Source organism: Dromiciops gliroides, chromosome 3, assembly GCF_019393635.1.
Source record: "Dromiciops gliroides isolate mDroGli1 chromosome 3, mDroGli1.pri, whole genome shotgun sequence".
NCBI classification, from domain to species: Eukaryota; Metazoa; Chordata; class Mammalia; order Microbiotheria; family Microbiotheriidae; genus Dromiciops; species Dromiciops gliroides.
Genome location: NC_057863.1, coordinates 95,155,695 through 95,177,259, shown reverse-complemented (window position 1 = coordinate 95,177,259; position 21,565 = coordinate 95,155,695). Strand labels below are relative to the sequence as shown.

The 21,565-nt window shown below is 35.9% G+C and overlaps 1 protein-coding gene across 1 annotated transcript in view; it reads right to left on the bottom strand.

Annotated features, from left to right (window-relative positions):
• Positions 1–21,565, bottom strand: part of VWA8 (von Willebrand factor A domain containing 8) — a 411,604-nt gene that overhangs the window by 253,495 nt on the left and 136,544 nt on the right. Inside the window, exons 17-18 of the mRNA XM_043992994.1 lie at positions 7,703–7,818; positions 212–318 (exon numbers count right to left, since the gene is read on the bottom strand). Coding sequence (XP_043848929.1) covers positions 212–318; positions 7,703–7,818 — 223 coding nt within the window. The remainder of the gene's footprint in view (positions 1–211; positions 319–7,702; positions 7,819–21,565) is intronic.

Sequence of the window (21,565 nt, the reverse complement as noted above, 5' to 3'; positions counted from 1 at the left end):
AGTGTGAGCACCTTGAGAGCAAGGACTGTCATGCTTTTTCTATTTGCACCCCTAGTACCTAAAAACAGTGCTTGGCACATATTAATTGCTAAGTAAAGGCTTTTTTATTTAATATGATTGAGATAAGAGAGAAACTGGTGGAAGATTACTAGTACCACATATCTGACAAAATCAGTACTCAAAGGATAAAGACAAAGTGTAAGCAACTTACATCTATAATCCTTTGTTTTTGGTTCTAGGTGATTATCAGTGGTTGTTTCAATTCCAGCATCCAGTAGATTTTTCTCTAATGCTGATCTTGCAAGGCTTGGTAAAAACCTAGAAAAATAAAAGGAAAACAAATTTAAACAGAACATTCTTTAAAATTCCATATCTCTAACACTTAAAAATCACAATGCATGCAATATTATCCAAACATTTTTGCGCAGCACAAAGTCTCGGTAATTTAAAATAATTTCCGAAGAAGGACATTTCAAATTAGAGATGTCTGCAGAATACTTTACACTAAATACAATTCATTGCCTTCGAATATACATTTAGGTGCACAAAGAATTTCCAAGTAGTCCTAAAGACTTGCTTTAATGAATAGATACTAATCATTTGTAATTCAACTTATCCATTTATATACAAATGTACAAAATTCCAAAAAAATAGTTTTTGCTCATAAGCAAGTTAAGAGAACAGAATGATTGGGTGGGTGGAGGGACAAACAGTGAAAATGGTCATTCAGGAGGCATGTCTTACTCAACAGAAAGCAAAAAGGCCAGTGTCACTGAGTGGCTGAGTGAGAGTGAGTGAGATGTAAGGACACTGGGCAGAGGATGGCATATTATGAAAGCATGTGAATGCAAAACAAAGAATTTTGTATTTGAACCTGGAGGTGATAGGGAGTCAATGAAGATGGTGTGAGGGTGTGTGTGTGTGAGAAAGAGAGAGAGAGAGAGAGAGAGAGAGAGAGAGAGAGAGAGGAGAAGGAACACTTTGGCAGCTGAGTGGAGGACAGACCAGAATAAGGCGAGATCTGTGCTAAGGAGACCAACCATGAGGCTATTACAGTAGTCAAGGCATGAGATGATGAGGACCTACACCAGGGCAGCAGTGACAGTGTTAGAAGAGAGAAGAAGGTATATGTAAGGGATATTTTGGAAGTAAAATTGACAGGACTTGGAAGATTGTATTGGGGGGGGGGATGTTGAGAGAATGAGGATTAGGGGATGACACCAAGAATGAGAGCATAGATTAGGAGGATGGTGGTACTCTCAACAGTAATAGGAAAGTTTTGTTGAAAATCTAATAAATTCAATTTTGGACATTTTTCTTTAAGATATTTATGGGATGTCTACTTCAAGATGTCCAATAGGCAGTTGGAAATGTAAGACTTGACGTTACCAGAGAGATTAGGACTGCATAAGTAGATTTGAGAATTATCGATATAGGGATAATAACTGAATCCATGGGAGCTAATGAGATCACCAAATGAAACAGTATAGAGGGAGAAGAGATGAGGACCCAGGACAAAGCCTTGTGGGACACCCACTATTAGTGGATGTGACCTGAATGAAGATCCAGCAAAGGAGACTAAGAAGCAGTGATCAGATAAGAAGGAGGAGAAAGAGGAAAAAGTAGAGTCATGAAAACCTAGAAAGAAGTGTTTATCAAAGAGAAGGAGCTAGAGAGAAGTCTAAAAGGATAAGGGTTGCAAAATGGCCATTAATGATTTCAGAAAAACCTGGACTTACACAAACTGATGCAAAGTAAAGTGAGCAGAACAAGGAGAACATTGTACATAGTAACAGCAATAGTGTATGATGATCATGTGAATGACTTAGCTATTCTCAGCAGTACAATGTCTCAAGACAATCTCAAAGGACTCATGAAAAATGCCATCCCCATCCAAAGAAAGAACTGATGGGAGTCTGAATACAGATCGAAGCATACTATGACTATTTTTTCATGTTTTTTTTCTTTTGGTCTGGTTCTTCTTTTACAACATAACTAATATGGAAATGTTTTACTGATTGCACACACACACACACACATATATATATATGTATATATATAAAATCTACATCAATTTGTTTATTGGCTTAGGAAGAAGGGAGGTGAGGAATGGAGAAAATCTGGAATTCAAAGTTTTAAAAAAAGTATGATAAAAATTTTCTTTACATGTAATTGGGAAAAACTTTTTTTAAAGGTTATTAGATTTGGCATTTAAGAGGTCTTTAGCAACATTGGAGAGAACAGTTTTGGTTGAATGATGACACTGGCAGTCAGACTGCAGATTTAAGAAGAGAGTAAGAAGGAAGTATAATTGTGTATGTGTACATATATTCTGCCATATGTGCATCCAGAAGAATGTAAACTTTATGAGGGCAGGGACTTTTGATTTTTCTCTTTTATTATCTCCAATCCCTAGCACACAATGCCTGAAACAGAACAAGGTATAAAATAATGTTTGTTATCATTGTTGTTGATATTTACTTTGAAAAATTCATTGGAGGGTCCTTTTACATATCCTTGAGTATTTTATACATAAATACACTAAGGAGATAGGAGAGGCTTATACTAAGAAATCTTAAGGATATAGGATTGATTGGCCTTCTCTACCAATTAAAAGTCATTCAGCACCTTGCATACAATGGGTGTTTCATAAATTTTTGCTAAATTGAAGAAAAAGCAACTTTGAAATACATATAATGGGAAACATTTCATTTTAACAGACACTGATATTCTGATCTACTTTGAAAATTGAATTTTTTTCAGTGTCTACTGTGTTTAAGCCATTAGCTCTACTAAGTGCCTAATCTTGTCCATTACTCAACAATACTAAACTGTTATAAATTGCCAGCTATGGAAATATATACAGTTTCATGGGTCTGGGACAGAAAGAATTTCAGCTCGAGCCTGAAGTGAAATCAGATTGGATTTTAGAAAGAATTTGATTATATGGAAAGCATTTTAAAATGAGGTTGATAAATGCATAATAATTTTTAATATTTTCCACAGAATGAAATTCTGTGAAGGTTATTTGTTGTTATCTAAAAGTGGAAAGTCTTTTTCTTTAATCATCATATGCACTCCTTTCAGTTTTCCTTGTTGCTTCCAATCACTGTGCTTTACAGTGAGGATGAATAGCAAAAATTGAGATATAGTGATGATGAAGTTTAGCTAAATTCAACAGATGGTGCATAAACAAAGTGCCTGTTTTATTATTCGTTTCTGTTTGCAAAGGGATATGAGGTGATGACAATTCAAGTTTTACTGTGATCACCTGAGAATGAATAAGAAAAATTAGCTTATTTTGGAGTCTGTGAAATATGTGTAAGTGCAAAATACATGCATTGAACATGAGTTCTTTTATTTTTTTTACACATTCTGAAAATATTTGGGATTAAAGGGATGTCCATCAAGTTTCCTATCCACTGGATTTATGACCAAAAAGAAAATAATGAATCCAGTTAATTTTCAGATTTGAGTCTCTATCACCAGCAGTTTATCATGGTTAAAGATCTTAGGGCAATTTACTCCAAATACCATTACCAGCATTGCTAAATATTTCTAATGCTCATTATGTAAAAATTAAATACTTTACCTTATTATTTGTTATTAATTAAGCCAGTTCACATGACTATTCTTCCCCTATTCCCTAATAAATAAGCAACGATACTCAGTGGTGGTTGTTTTGCTTTCAGGTATGAATGTAATATGTCTTAGTTTTTCTTGAACTTCTTAAATTTTCAAAACATTCATCACAGGATCGTAGATTTAAAGCTGGAAAGGAATTTGGAGGTCATTGTACCCCCTTCCTCCACTTAACAGATGAGGAAACTGGAGCCAAGAGGGGTTAAATGACTTGCACAGGGTCATACGTTATTAAGGACATGAGGTGGAATTCGATGCCAGAGCTTCGTAATTCCAAGTCCGGTGCTATATTTGTTATATTATGTTGTCTTCATTACTTGTAATGAACTCCTTCTGACTATATGATACAGGAAAAAGCACTGGATATAGAAACAGAGGGCATGGGTTCAAAGTCTGCCTCTGAGGCTTACTATGTGATGTGGGGGCATCTATTTAAACTACCCGGGCCTCAATTTCAACTTATATAATAAGGGAGCTGAATTAAAAGGTCTCTGAGGTATCCTCCGGCTCTACATCTATGGTCCTGTGATTTACATAATTAGAGAGGTGGATCATAAGGTCACAGATTTAGAGCACAAAGGGGCCTCAGAAGCTGTCTCATCTAACTCCCTCATCTTATACATGAAGAAACTGAGTTGCAAAGAGGTTAAGTGACTTGCTCAGGATGACCCAGGTAGCACTGGCAAGATAATATTTTAACCTGAGTCTTCCTGACTCCCAGCCCAGCATTCTATCTACTATACCACCACCACAACTGGTAGATGTGACTGCTGAGCCCTTAGCTAGTAAGCTTGACTTCAATTCCTGTCAAAATTCTGGGATGTATTATTACAGGGTTAGTGAATGAACATGTAGAAAAGGAGGTGGTATCACAAAGAGGCAGTCTGTTTCTCCTTAGAAGAGCTCATGCCAGACTAAACATGTTTCCTTTATCGATAGAGTTGCCAGATTTGTAGATTACAAAAATTTCATGTATTTTACCCAGATTCCAACAAAGTATTTGACAAAGTTTCTCCTGCTACCATTGCAGGAAACATGGTAAAATGTAGTCAAGACAATGGAACAGTTTGGTGGATTCAGCCCAGCTGAATGGCAAAACATAAAGAATAGTAACTAATAACTAATCCAACTTGGAAGGAAGAATCCAGTATCCCTCCCCAGAGATTTGTTTTGGGTGTCTGGCCTTGTGTTTAGTATTTTTATCATAAATGGACTAAGTTAGGGGCAGCTAGGTGGCATAGTGGATAAAGCACCGGCCCTGGATTCAGGAGGATCTGAGTTCAAATCCGGACTCAGACATTTGACACTTACTAGCTGGGTGACCCTGGGCAAGTCACTTAACCCCCATTGCCCCACAAAAAAAATGGACTAAATTGTAGTTAACATGATTATGAAATCTGCGTAAGACACATCTCTGGCAGGGATAGATAACATAATGGAAGAGAGAATCAGGATCCTAACCCCATCCTAAATTGTGACTGGCAATAAACAGCGGTTTGAATCTAATAAGATTAATTTTAATCAGGATAAATACAAGGTGGGCCAAAAGTCACAATGCTTTAATAACTTTTTGAAAATAATTTTTCTTTATTTTTGCCATTTATGAGATTTTAATTTTTACACATAATGAATATCCATTTCACATGTATACATATATATTATATATGATATTATGGTAATATAAATTAAAACCAAAAAATAAAGGAGTTATTAAATATTGGAACCCCTTTGGGACTTTTGGCGCACCCTGTACACATTTTTTACAAGCTCAAACAAGTCAATTTCACAAGTATAAAATGGGGAGGCTTGGCTAGATATGTTCTATGAAATATAGGCTTTAGAAACTATGGACTTGATATTAACCATAGCCTGACATGGCCGACAGAAAAACTAATGTGATTGACAGAAGCACAGGATCGAGGACAATACTGTCATTGCACTCTACTCTGACCAGACCCCCATATAAAGTACTGTGTTGTATTCATGGTGCTATATGTGAAAGGCATTTAATAAACTGGGAAATAAACAGAGGAAGGCAACTGGAATGGTGGAGGAGGTCAAGATTGTGCCACACGAGAGATGTACAAGATCAGGTGAAAGAACTGAGGCTATTTAAACTAGAAAAAAAGCTTATAGGATCATGATAAGCATTACAAGACGGAAAGGTGTTCATCAGAAAATATGGAGAAGGGATTATTAGCCTTACTTTGCTTGGATCAAGAAGAAAAAACTAATAGCAATGATTAAAATTAGTGGAGACTGAGATTTAGACTAGATAAGAAAATTCTTAACAATGAGAGCTAGCCCAAAGGAGAACACTTAACAGAAACCTTCAATCAAAACTGTAAATGAGATTTTTATTCAGGTAAGATTTAGACGATAAAGTTTTGAGATTCAAGCTTGAGATTCTTCAAGAGAATGGAGTCCAGTTGCTTTTCTGATACAATGGTGACACAACAAGGCTTAAGATACAAAATGACAAAGCTAACTTAAATAAGAATTCCTCAAACTATAAAGAGTTGCTTATTGCAGAGGTTGGTTTTGTAGACTTCAAAAAAAAAGTTAATTCTCTGAAATTACCTACAATCATTGACCTGGAAGAAATCTTAGAGACCATTTATTCCAAAATTTGTTGGTTTTTTTTCTTTAACAGATGAAGGAATGATATTCAAGGATATATAGATAGTGGCAGAAGTAGGACTATAATCTACCTAGGCCTCCAGAGTATCTGTCGAGAGTTCATTCCCACTGTCCCCTGCTAACTTTTCTTTTCTGTCATATCATAATTGTTTATCATTCCATCTTGCCACATGCCTTATGATCTCTAACCCTGTTCTTTATTATTATTGTGATCTCTATTCCTGCCACCCGTTTTTCTCAAGCTACCAGTGCTTCACTGACTACATACTCTTCCTTTCCCTACCTCTCTCCACCTCAATGAACCAATTCAACTCTCAACCATGCTCCACTCTCAAATTCCTTGTCCCTACTCAGACGTCTCTTCTCAATGAAGCCCTTCCTGATCCCCATAAGGACTAGTGCCTTGCCTCTCATATTTAACTGTCTTAAATAATTTTTATTTAACTATTTTTCTATTTTTTTATATCTGAGTCTATATTGTATGTATTTCTATATGTCCCTTTAGAATATAAACTCCTAGAGAGAATGATCATTTCATTCACTGAGTTTGTGCATGGCATAAATCAAATGCTTAATAAATGCTGGTTAGTCAGTTGTTTGAATTACACAGGTAATAGACTTTATAAGCAAATGATTATTTCTTTTGTTTAGCTTATGAATATGGGAAATAGAAGCAACAAAGAATAAGACAGAGGACTGGCTAAAAATGTACACATTGTTTCATGTGTTAAAGTCCATAAAAATTTAGCAAGCACACTGGAAATTCTGAAGGCTAATATCTCAAACCTCTATAAGCTTGGAAATGCAGCAAAGCAACAGTGGAAAGAACACTGGTTTTGGGGGGAGGTGTCAGAAGGCTTTGGTGTATGACAATTCCAAAAGATCGATTATGAAATATGCTGCCCACCCCAAGAGAGAGAACTGATGAACTCTGAATGCAGATGGAAGCATACTTTAAAAAACAAAACAACTTTAGTGCATCATGGCTGATATGGAAATATGCTCTGCGTGACTTCATATGTATAATCAAAATCAAATTGTTTGCCTTTTCAAAGAGGGAGGATAGACAGGTGGGAGTGAGATAATTTGGAACTCAAATTTTTTAAAAAGATTATTAATTTTTTGATATGTAATTGGGAAATATTTAATGGAATAAACAAAAGTAATTTTTAAAAAAAGGTCTTGTTGTGAATCTTACACCTGATATTTAGTACTTGCATTCTCTGAACTTCATTGATCCTCATTTCTCCAACTATAAAAGGAGGTTAGACAAAGCCAGATACCTGAGGTCTTTTTCCAGCTCTAAAACATGTAGCCCTGTAACTTTTAGTCAGCATTCTGTCACTCACTCAAACTTATACCAGTATGTTAGCATCAAATCACAGACGATTTCCTTTTGATAAAACAAAACTAGAGATACCTGGACAGGCAGGCTTTATTTACAGCCATGTGAAGTCTTTCATCAGGATACTTCGATAATCGCCGAGCGATTCGTAAGAGCTGCCGGGTAGACAGAGATGCTGCAAGTGACTGTGCCTATTAAAAAGGATGGGGAATTTGTTAGTGTTTTCTTTCAATATGCTACAGATTCCTTCACATATTTATGACAGACTATTTCACAACTTTCAAGAGAAAAGGCAAAAACTAATGATAAAAATTTTAAACAAATGAGAAACTTAAAACTCCCATAAATTTCTAACTATATCAACATACAAACATATTTATCAATTTAATTTAATTTAAACATTCACTGAGAACCTACTAAGTGTTACCCTGCTATTTTTATTGGGCCAGAGAGAATATTACAAAATAAGACTAGTTTCATAAGAAAGTTATATTACTTATCAACACAAGCCTGATAAACAATCCATATATGAAAATGCATTTTGTACCAACCCAAAAGAAGTCTATTTACCCAAAACATAGAGCTTTGAGAAATCCTAAGTTCAGAAATAGCAGAAGGGAAGAGGATTCAAAGTGTTTCAAGTAGCTGAAATATGATGCTTCTTTTCTGCCAAAATAAAATCGCTTCCTACATAGTTTAAAATTTTACATGGTACTTGATTGGCCTGACTGAAATTCCTCTGAAGGGGATTAATTTGAGTAACAAGCATGCTACAGTAAAAAACATAAAATAATGCCATGAAAGCTGAAGGAATGTCATATATTGGTATAAATACATTTAATCAGACTGTCTTCAACCTAGCAACTAGTTAAGCTCAAATACACTAAGGGATAATTCCACATCATTTGCATTTCTCCCCTCCTTTCCATTTGCAGAATCCTTGTTGAGGCCCTTATTACCTTTTACCTGTAACTACTGAAATATAAGAAGAACTACAGCCTTATTTATCTTCTTGCCTCTAGCCTTTCTTCTCTTTAATCCATCCTTTGTACCAGTGCCTATACATAATCTTTCTAATGCACAATTCAGTTCATCACTCCTTTGACCAAAAACCTGCAGTGGCTCTTCATTGCCTAAAAAATAAATCATAATTCTTCCCATCATTGCATAAACCACCCACTAATGCATTTAGCACCTATGGTAGAGAATGGACACATACTTACAGAAACCTAGCAGAAAACTCATGAGAAAAGAAAACCTATTTGCTATGGATAGCTCATAACATTGAGCTATAAAATTTTATCTCAGAGGTCCATTCTGTAACATTTGCACCCCATGAAACTACTTTTCTACTAAAGTTCTTCTGTTCCTCACCACTTTATATAACCAGGCAAATACTATTCTTTTATTCTCAAACAGATGAAGCATTTACAAGATCTTTAAATTCCCAGCTGCCATGAGAAGTTCAGTGCTCTTCCTTTTTAGAAAAATGCAAAATTCTTCAGGCTGGCCTTTTCTGGGCAATGCATTCAAGCCAAGGCAGCTAATATCTCATTAGGGTGCTATCAGTTTGGAGCAAACAAAACATAGAAAAATAGCTTAGGTTGACTCTATGGGCAAGGCAGACAAACCCAGCCAGCTCTTCATTGTGTTGAACAATCAGCTTATAGCCAACAGAATTCACAGCAAAAAGGATGCAAAGCCTGTTTCCCCTCCGTCTTTCCCTTTTAAACCATTGGTGTAAGCAGAGAGCTAAATGCAACTCATGACAGGCTTAGCCTCTCTCAAACTCCAGGTGATACTCAAGAGCATTAGCTGACATTGAAACTCAATCAATAATACTGAACTTCTCTCCAAGTGATGAAGAATTCTGTTAGCTGACTGCTTCAGTTACTACTTTTCAGCTCTAACAAAGCTGGCCATTTTATTGCTCACTGCCATTTCTTCAATTTTCCTTTGCCAGCTCTTCATTCCTCAGCACTCTTCATTCTTACTACCTTCAATGGTTTAAAATCAGAGAGGCTCATGGTACTCCATGACACACCATTCACTTATGAGGCAAAAACTCACCAAATCTCAACTATGAAATCAATGATCCTGATTTTATCATCTCACATTTTCCCAAGTTATTTTGTATTTTAAGTGGTTTACCACCTTAAACCTTGAAGCAGTTAAATGCAAATGACTTGAGAGAACAAAATATTCTACAGCTCCAGCCATTTATTAGTCTTCAGAGAAGTCCACTTCTAACAGTACACCTTTGAAAACTTTATTTCATAATACTTGAATTTTATTTTTTAATAAATAGAACTTTCCTTGACCTATTAAACAAAAATTATCTGAAAATTCTGTTACTTTAAACACAGATTCTAGCAGTTTTTATTAAACTAAAGTTTTTCCCTTGCACCTTCCAGAAACCAAAATGTTCATCAAAGAAACAACACCATATCTCTTCTTGGCCCCATGACATAGAAGTGATCAGGTATTTTTTATTCAAAACACAAAGCCAAAGAACCAGAGTTTGTCTCTTTTTGTTTCTTCAATGACTTTGCATCATTTGAGCTTTTCAAATTTGGTTACTTTCTGAAGTGTTTTGTTGTTGCTGTTCACTAGATTTATATTTCAAAGACAGTGGTTTTCCCAAAAGGAATACTTTGAAATTATAAATTCTTTTAAAAGCGCATTTTCCCCCTCATAGGATTGTGTTCCTTTTGAAAGATAACATTTTTCTTGAATATAAACAAGATTCCATTGCTTTTCAGTATCTTATTTTCTAATTTCTGATTTCATTTTCTTTAATGATGAATAATCCTACATGATTATGACTAGAGTTCCTTGATATCTGTTTAAGCAATATTTTCTCTTTGACTTGTAAATTCCAAAGCTAAACAACTATATTTCTGGATGAGCTAAATCTGGGGTTTCTATCTAGTAAGATCTTATAGATTCTATCAGTTTATACTTTCCCTTATTTTTCTAGTGTGTCTAGGGAATTGCTTTTTTGTTGTTTTTATTATGATATTCAGGTGTTTGGAATATAAAAAATTTTTATACAATCTCCAAAGGTTCTGTTTTCTACATAATTTTAAAAAAATTATTGTTACCTAATATGTTTTTACAATTTTGTTGTCTTTTGATGTAGCTCTAATCTTACTATCTTAATGAATTTTACTTCTATCCTCCCCATTTTGTTTGCTCTGGCAAACTGATCCAGCTTCTGTTCTAAGGCATAAATTCTCCTTTCAATTTTTTATCAGAAGCTCTACTGTAATACTTTACTTCTTAATTCAATTTTTAAGGGCTGATAAATGTTCTTATTTATTAGAAGTTATTTCTCTTCTGACATTTTCTTATTCCATTTTATTTCTTCATTACATTAGGAGCTTTTTTTTTTATTGCTCCTGGGAAAGTGTGTCTGTGGATTTTTTCCTATTGGAAATTTCTTTCTGTTCTTTGATTTTACTTGATTTTTTAAAAAGTTTTATTTGGCACCTCTTTAGTTAAGTTGAGGTTAAGTATAACTTTACTTTAATATAACTTTCTTCAAGGCCACCTTGTCAGAAGATTCCCATTCATTTTTTGTCCAAACTATTGTGAGCTATAGGCTACAAGTACAGAAGCCAAAGGTGTCACCAATTGAAGGAAAACAGAGAGGTCTTCCAGCATTTAGTATATCAATAGAAGACACATCAGTGCTACTACTGCTCTCTTGAATTCCAACTCCTGGTTCTGTTCTGACAGCTTTATTTAAAAAAAAAATTGTGTTGCATATGTGAAGTTCAAAGGCAAAAACATACAGGATTTGATGGCTAATTGGATGTGAAGGGCGAATAAAGAAGAATCAGGGGTAATGCTATTGTTTTCAGCATTGAAAATTGAAAATATGAACAGTGAGGAAGAATTCTGGGAAGATGGTAGAAGACAGAAAATACCAGGCTCTCCAAATTTTCCGCACAAAGAAGACAAAACATTGTTTCAGAGTGAACTCAGAGTGGCAAAAATAATTAAAAGTTGGGGTAAATCAGTTGTCCTCCCAAAACAATTTGAAAGGACTTTAGGAAAGACCCAACCTGCAGGGGCAGAGGCTTGGCCTGATTCAAGTGCAAAAATCTCCAGGCAGACTCCACTCAAGGAACTTTTCACCTCATAGACAGTGTGGGGATCAGACAACTGGGCAGGGGAAGATAAAAGGACTCTCTGCTGTTCTAGGATGCCCAGTCCAGTTGTGCTGACCTGATATGGTCTGGGCCCTGGCTATGAGCAAAGAGTAGGGAGCTCACATAGGACCAGAGGTGGGGGGGGGACCCTATTGGCTATGGGTAACTGCAGGAGAGCAGATTCCTTGGTTTTGGTTACAGGCCAGAGAGGTGAGCTAAAGTTTGCAGCCAGAGGAGGGACCCCGGGGAACAAGAATGGTGGTGATGATAGTATGCTGGGGGTCTTAGCTGTGGCACAGGGGTAGAGAAAACTTATTAAGGTCAGGCCTGAAACAGTGCATAGAAAACAACAGCATGAAAAACTTGAAGCCTGAGGTATCTTCCCCCTCTGCCCTCCCCCCCTAATACTTTGGGATTAGAACCTGACTATAATGATGATGATAATGAGTAAGCAAAGGAGAAAGAATTCAACCATAAATAGCTACTACGATAACAGAGCAAATCTGAGTTCATACTCAAAAAAAGATTGTCAAGTTTAAAAAGCCACTCCTACTTTAAAGAAAGCAGTCAAATGGTTACAAGCCCAAAAAGAGTTTAGAAGAACTTAAAAAAGACTATAAAAATCAAATAAGAAAGGTTGAGGAAAAATTAGGATAAAACAGAAAAGCAACCCAAGACAATCAAAAAGATGATGAAAAGAAAGTAAACCAATTGGAAAAAGACATCCAAAAAATTAAGGAAGAAAATTAACTCCTTAAAAACTAGAAATGGAAAAGAGAAAGCTAATGATGTTATAAGACACCAAGAAATAATAAAACAAAATCAAAATAAAGAAAAATACAAGAGAATTTGAAATATCTTATTAGAAAATCAACTGATCTAGAGAACAAATTGAGAAGAGAATTGTTGGACTACGTGAAAATTATGATTAAAAAAAAGAGTTTAGATGCAATAATACAAGAAGTTATTGCCCTGAAGTATGAGAATGAGAGATTAAGATTGAAAAGTAAAAAGTCCATCAGTCACTACCTGAAAGAGATCCTAAGATAAAAACACAAAGGTACATCATAGTGAGGTTTTGAAGCTCCCAGGTTAAGGAGAAAATACATGAAAGTAATAAGAATAAACAATTTGAATACTGTGGAGCTACAAGCAGGATAATACAAGATCTACCAGCTTCTACATTAAAAGACCTAAGGACTTAGAACATTGTATTTCAAACAGCAAAGCAGCTGGGTTGACAAACAAGAATAACTTAACCAGTAAAGCTGAGTATAACCTGAATGGGGGGAAAAGTGAATATTTTATATATTGAAAGACTTTCAGGTATTTGTGACAAAAAGACCAGAACTCAATGGAAAATTTGACATATAATATCTAGGAAAAAAATAAGGTAAACATTAAAGATCAATTATAAGGGATTCAATAATGTCAGGCTGTTTATTTCTTATGTGGGAAAATGTTATCTGTACTCTTAAAAATGTTACCATTACCTGGCAGTTTAAAAGAATATATAAAGATAGAAGGCTTGTGGTTGAGTGTGGTGCAATGATTTTAAAAAATAAAATTGGGTAGGGAGAGGGAAATGGAGCAATTATTTCATAAAAACAAGGTGTGTGTGGAAGAACTGCTAAAGTAGAAGCAGGTCTAGGAAGAGGGCTGGTAGTGCTGGAACCTTATTTTCCTTGGAACTGGGTTAAAGAGGGAGTGACATCATATACATCTAGAAGGGTTTAAAAAGACTTCTAAATTTAGAAAAAAAATAGGAGGGGAACAGGAAAACAGGATAAGAGAGGGACTTTTGGAAGGATGTATATAGAAGGTGGGGGAGAGGATAGAGTTGGGATTCTTAGAGGGGTGGATAGATTAAGAAATAGGAGGGTGGGGGAGGATAAGGGAGAAATTTGGAAAAAGGGTATAAATAAGGGAGGTAGTGATTAGAAGTACATTAGACATGTGAGGAGGAATAGATTAAAAAGAAAGGTTAAGGATAATAGGAAAAATTGGGTGGGGGAAACACAACTAGTAATTGTAACTTTGAATATGAATGGGATTAACTCAGCCATCAAATAGACATGGATAATAGAATGGATTAAGAATCAGAATCTGGGGCAGCTAGGTGGCACAGTGGATAAAACACCAGCCCTGGATTCAGGAGGACCTAAGTTCAAATTCAACCTCAGATACTTGACATTTACTTAGCTGTATGACTGTGGGCAAGTCACTTAACCCTCACTGCCCCGCAAAAAAACCCAAAAACCCCAAAAAACTGAAAGAAAGGAAGGAAGGAAGGAAGGAAGGAAGGAAGGAAGGAAGGAAGGAAGGAAGGAAGGAAGGAAGGAAGGAAGGAAGGAAGAAAGAAAGAAAGAAAGAAAGAAAGAAAGAAAGAAAGAAAGAAAGAAAGAAAGAAAGAAAGAAAGAATCAGAATCTGATAACATGTTGTTTACAAGAAACACATTTAAAGATGAGAGGTATACACAGAGTTAAAATAAAGGGCTAAAGCAGAATTCTTCAGTGGAGCTTAAAAAAAAACAGAGGTAGCAATTATGATCTCAGACAAAGTTAAAGCTAAAATATTTAATTAAAAGAGATAAACAAGGAAAGTACACTATGATAAAAAGTATCATGGAAAATGAAGTAATATCAATACTAAACTTATATGCACCAAATTCTATAGCATTTACATTTTTAAAGGAAATGTTAAATGAAGTACAGATGGAAATAAGTAGTAATAACTATAATAGTGAGGGACTTTAAACTTTCCCTCTCAGAATTAAATAAATCTAACCAAAAAAATAAATAGGAAAGAAGTTGAGGAGGTGAATAGAATCTTGGATAAGCTAGATAAGATACGTATCTGGAGGAATGTGGTAAAAATTATTTGTGGTAAAGATTAATATTGCAGTTTTTAGCTGACTCATTTGGGAGGGGCCACACCTGGCCCACTCTGAGGTTATATATGCTACTGAGGTCAGAAGGAGTACTCTCCATAGGCAGTTTTTGAAGGACCTCCCCTTTTGGGGGAGGAAAGATTAAACACTCCCTGAAGGGAGGCGGAGGGTCTTCCGGAACACTAGGCTTCTTCCGGAATGCTAGCAGTCTGGCGGTCTCTTCTTCTTCTCCCCTTGTGGTGGTGGCATGTGTATACTCTGTCTTGGGTAACCGCCGTTTTAGTCGCGCAAGCAACTGTAGACTGTCCGGGTTTGGTGAGTTAATTATGGAAAACCCTAAACTCCTTTGAACTCACTTAACTGGAAATGGTCTGAGGATTAAATAGGTTAAGTTTAGAGTTAAGAGTATTTATCTGTATTTCTATTTTCCTATTTCCTTATCTTTGATTTTTATTAGTTTCACCTTTGTTGTTTAATTAATTCCCAAGTAATAAAATCTGATCCTTTTGTGAACTGAAGCTTAGAGGCTCCTTTCTTATTGGCCTGGGAGAAATATCTAAAAAGGGCAGTTCAGAGGGGAGGGTAAACCTAAAAGGTCCCTCATATTTCCGGGACCTCAATATTAAGGCAAGTCACCCAAATAACGCTCCGCATATCAAATTTTGGCCCTCACAGAACTGAATGGGAAAAGAAACAAATACACATTTTTCTCAGCAGTATATGGTACCTTTACAAAAACTGAGCATATATTAGAGCATAAAATATTTTAAATTAGGAGAAAATTTATATACATAGTTTATCATGTAAAAGTTCTCATGGTTCAAATATATAAAGAACTTTGTCATATTTCTAAGCATATGAGTCATTCCCTAATTGATACAAGGTCAAAGGATATGAACAGGCAGTTTTTTGATGAAAAAATAAAAAATACATGTAACCATGTGAAAAAAATGCTCTAAATCATTATTGATTAGAGAAATGCAAATTAAAACAACTTTGAGAGATAATTTTATACCTATCAGATTGGCTAAAATGATACAAAGGAAAAACAAAAACAAAAAAGGGGGCAGCTAGGTGACGCAGTGGATAAAGCACCGGCCCTGGATTCAGGAGTACCTGAGTTCAAATCTGGCCTTAGACACTTGACTAGCTGTGTGACCCTGGGCAAGTCACTTAACCCCCATAGCCCCGCAAAAAACAAAAACAAAAACAAATAAAATGATACAAAGGGAAAGCAACATATTGGAAGGTACATGAAAAAAGTGGGACACTAATTTACCGTTGGTGGAACTATGAACTGATTCAACTATTCTGGAATGCAATCCTGAATGATCCCCAAAGAGTTATAAAATAGCATATACCCTTTGATCTAGCAATACTATTACTAAGTCTGTTCCCAATGACGTTAGGGGAAAAGGAAAAGATATTCTAAAACATCTAAATTCTAAAAGACTTATAGGACCCCTCTTTGTTGTGGCAAAGAAGTGAAAATTGAGGATGCCCCTCAATTGAGGAATGACTAAATAAGTTGTGCTATATGATTATGACGGAATACTACTATACTATAAGAAATGATGAGCTGATTGGTTTTAGAAAAAGATATAAAGACTTACATGAAATGATAGAGAGTGAAATGAAGATAACTAAGAGAATGTTGTACATAGTAACAGCAGTAGTGCTCTAGGAACATCTTGGAATAACTAAGTAATGTTGAGTATTATAAATACTCAAATCAATTGCAAAGGGCCTATGAAAGAAGATACTTTCCACATCCAGAGAAAGAATTGATAAACAAAAGTATGTATAGTATGGTTTTACATAGGTAAGCAGATCGCTATGTGTGTGTGTATGTATGTATGTATATCTACATATAAATAAACATACTGTAAAAAAATTAATTATTAACTATTCTGGAAAATTATATAATTGGACTTATGAAAATTATAACTATATGAAAAATTGTAAGTTGAGAAAAATTATAATTGGGCTGTAAGTCCCTTCATGGTCGCCATTCAAATGTAGAAATATTTTAAATGACTAGCCTAATTTGGGGGCCTAATCTAACTGGAGGACTAATCTGGGGACTTTTGACTAACTGGCTATCTGACTGCTATTAACTTAATATGGGCTGTTTAAAAATTTCTCCACAGTGCTCCCAAACTGATAAGCAAAAGATTAAGATGCTTCTTAACTAAATAATCAAAGCAGAGTTTATTTATGAGATACTATTTAAAATTAAGAATACAGGGAAATAAAATGTACAACCTGACTGCATTCTGGCCCACGTCTCTTTCCACCTGCTGTGCCTGGAACTTTTTTAATATAATAAGGGCCTTAGTCGCCTCTTGCCTAGTGCCACTTTCCCTGCTCAGTTACTTTCTTCTAACTCCAAGCGCCTTTCGCTTTGTCTATCCCCCGTGTCTAACTTTCCTCTGCTGAAACCCTGTGTTTCTCTCTCACCGACCTCTCCTTCTGTTCTCCTAGTGCTCCAAGTGTCCTTCTGTTCTCTTAATTTTTGCTTTCTCCAACTTGTACTCTGTGCTGACAGCTTCTGTGCTCTCCGCTGCCTCCTGTTCTGTCTGTCTGTCTGCCCTCTGACGCCTTTGCCGCCCCTCGCCTTCTCAGTTCTTCTAATGTTGTCAGCCTCCTTTCTGTTCTTCTAATCTTGTCAGTCCCCTCCTGGAATTTTTTTAGCCTCCTCCTCACTAAAAAGCCCCCTGCTCCGTATCTCTGTCTCTTCTTGCTCTTAGCTTTTTCTCCTTCCCCAGTCGTCTTAATCTCCTGCATCCTTCTCTGTTCTGTCTTGTCCGCCCCCTTAATTTTGTTCTTCGGCCTCCCTCTCTGTTCTTCTAATCTTGTCAGTCCCCCTCTAATCTAACTCCCAGGTCTATATATATATATATCTCTTCCTTCTCTCCACTCAAATCTTGGGGCTTTTTGCACCCCCATACACACCAAGCTAATCCGCCAGCCAGGGCTGTGGCTGGTGGGGGGGGCGTGCTCAAGCCTCCCATGCATACCACACCCAGGGCTCCAAGGGCCCATGCCCCTGCTGTGTGCCTGGGACCTTGGCACAGGCTACACCAGAGCCTGGCCTGGATGAGCCTAGGATCTCTTGGATAGATCCACTCAGGGCGAAGGGAGCTGGGGGTCCCTCCCCCAGCTGTCTGACCTGGTCTTGTACAGCCCACGGGGCTTTGTGGTTCAGCTGAAGCAGAGGGGGAGGGGCACCAGTACCTCCCACACAGAAGAGACCCTGAGGGCCTAAGGCTTTCTAATCTCAGCCCAAAGGTAGGGTCCCCAAATCAAAATAAATTTCCACAATACATATGCACACATATATATGTGTGTATATGTATTTTTGTGTCTAAGGGTACACTTCTGTAGGGCAGAGTGGAGAGGGAGGAAGAAAAATATTAAAAAGGCACAGCAGAGAACAAAAGAAAACAGAAGGAAGCAAAGAAAAGCAGGGTATCTTTGAAAATTATGTGCGGTATTTATTACATAGTTTCAAAAAAAAGGAAACAAATGGAAATTCATCATGTTATATTGAATCTTTCTTTTATGTTGCATGGTATACCAGGAATTTTTTTTGTATTTTTGTATTTTTGTCTTTAATTTTAAAATTAATAAATAAAATTAATAAATAAAAAAAGAAAACATGAACAGGGAAATATTACCTAAATTTTCCCAGTCTCTGAAATAGAGAGAATGTCAAATTATTTACTAATTATCAATGACTAGAAAAAATAATGATTATATCATACCTTTTATTTTACCCTTTGTAATTCTCCTTTTGTTTTCCCTCCCACATTTAATTTTATTTTTACATTAGATACATTTGTGAGAAGTCTTGTAACAAAGTAAAAGAGTTAAACACAACTATCAATACAGTGACCTTATTTGGAAGTTCATGCAAACATTTCACATCTGTAGTACCTTCCGCTCTATTATAAAATTAATAGAAATCTATTTTCTTTCTCCTACCCTCCCCACACGGAAAAATGAAATAAGGGAAAAAGCAAATTTCTTGTGGTAAGTATACACACACACACACACACACATATACATCTATACCTATCTATAACTATATCTCATTCCATACATTCCTGAATCTCATTCTGGGGATTCCTGAATTTATCACATTACTGTAATAGATAGCACATTTCATCTTTGGTCTTCTAGAATTAATATGAACAATTACTTTTATGAAGTAATAAACAATAAATTGAACAGAAACATAATTTAGATAAAAAGAAATAACTGTACATACTGGTTGACTCAACCATATCACTACCAGAGATCAAGGAAAAGAATCCAAATGTACAAAAAAATTTCAATCAGTCCTTTTCATAGTTGCAAAAAGAAAGAAAGAAAGAAAGAAAGAAAGAAAGAAAGAAAGAAAGAAAGAAAGAAAGAAAGAAAGAAAGAAAGAAAGAAAGAAAATAAGGGCTACCCACCTATTGGGGAATGGCTAAAAAATGATGGCATTTGTGAATTAATGGAATATTATTACACCATAAGAAATGATGAAAAAGATGGCTTCAGAGAAATGAGAAAAGACCTGTGTGAACCAATGCAGAATTAAGAGAGTAGAACCAGGAGAACAATTTATTCAATGATCACAATATGGTAAAGACAAACAACTATGGAAGACTTTAGCACTCTGATTGATGCAATAACAGATGCCCAGGGATCTAAGACAAAAGGTGGTATCTGACATCTTGAGAGAGGCAATAGACTCAAAATGTAAAATGAGACATGAATCTTTATACATGGCCAATGAGAAAATCTGATAGACTATGCATATTTATTGTGAGATTTTTTTCTTTTTTATTGTTGTTGATTAATTGAGAGGATCATATTGGGATAGAACTATTGCAAGCCAGCTAGATGGTACAGTAGATAGAGAACTGGACTTAGAATCAGGAAGACTGTTCAGGAATTCAAATCTGGCCTCAGACACTTACTAGTTGTGTGACCTGGGCAAATCATTCAACCCTGTTTGCCTCAGTTTCCTCATCTGTAAAATAAGCTTGAAAAGGAAATGGCAAACCACTCCAGTATTTTTGCCAAGAAAACCCCAAATGGGATCACAAAGAGTTGTGTATGACTGAAATGAGTGAACAGCAACAATTGGGAAGGAGAGAGAATAAATGCCTGTTAGTTGATAAAGAGAAGTTATTTTCCATAAGCCTGATTTAAGCCTCATCTAATTTGTTTTTAAAGATACTAGATTGTGGGTCTGTGGTGATATACACACCAAATCTTAAATTTATTTTTAATAAAAATTGTGTAAAAAATAGCAGTTGCTTTCAGCTATTGTATGTATAGTTTATTTGCTGTTAATTATTCATTGTGTATTTCTTAATATTTCAATTAGAATTGGCACAGAACTAATTTTTTGGGAAGCAATACATTCTGAAAATTATATATTCTTTAAATAAGACTATTCTTTAATCTTTAAAAAAAACAAGAGGGGGCAGCTAGGTGGTGCAGTGGATAAAGCACTTGCCCGGGATTCAGGAGGACCTGAGTTCAAATCTGGCCTCAGACACTTGACAATTACTAGCTATGTGACCCTGGGCAAGTCACTTAACCTTCACTGACTCTCCCCCTGCCAAATAAATAAATAAATAAATATAATGAAAACACTTGATGACAAGACATGCTGAATTTTTGTAATTATATAGATAAATACTAAATTCTTATAAAGCAGACAACTGCAAAGTATGATTGCAGAAATATTAAGTTGGTTATATTGTATATTCTTTATTTTTAATAAGAATCATGGCATTACAGATTAGAAGAGAAACTAGATATAACTGAAGCTAACCATTCATTTTACAGATGAAGAAGCTGAGTCACTAGAGGTTGGCTGACTTGTATAAGGTCATAAAGGCAATAATGATTATAATAAAAATTAAGAGTTAATATATAGTGCTAAGATTTGCAAATCACATATCTCATTTATGCTCTGTGAGAACCCAGTGAGGTCATCTCCAATTTAGATGAGAAATTGTGGCTCAGAGATGTCACATGACCTGCCTATGATTACCAAGCTAGTAAATGTCAGCAGCAGGGTTTTTTTGGGGGGTGGTGGGGTGGGGTGGGGCAGTGAGGGTTAAGTGACTTGCCCAAGGTCACACAATAAGCGTCAAGTGTCTGAGGCCAGATTTGAACTCAGGTCCTCCTGAATCCAGGGCTGGTGCTTTATCCACTGCACCATCTAGCTGTCCCCAGCAGCAGTTTTTTAACCCAGACCTTTCTGACTCCCAATTCTACACTCTTTCTAATACATCTGGCTAACCCACATAGATACTGTACTTTTAATTTACATAATGCCCCTTCCTCTCAAGGAAAAGTCTGAGAGATGGACTAAAGCAGCAGGGATCATTCTCCACATTTCAAAGATGAGGAAATTGGAGTCAGAGAAATTCAGTAACTTACCCATTTCTTCTGTGCAGTGATCGGAATTACAGAAAGGATTAACTAAGATCTTCTGACTCTGAATTTGTCAGGCTTTCCCCCACACCACAATATTTTTCAGCTTTATGATACTGAGTACGAGTGCCTTAATGAATTTTTAAATGGAGGAAAAAACCCTGCCAGTATTTACTATTTGTAAGAACAAGGTGATTGAATACTCTAAACAGTTCTGGACACCAAAATTTTAATGAAAGAAAATGAGAGCCAAATAACCCCCATCAGAGCATTTGCATATAACAAGTCCTATTATAAGCCTATTAGATTCCCAAGGCATAAGTTTATATTCATAGCACAGACATGATATTATACACTGGCTTACAAGCTTCAAGTCAGTGATCTGTAGATATTTCCCTAGAGCCTGAACAGTGACTCACTCATTTGACAACTATAAGCTGATTTG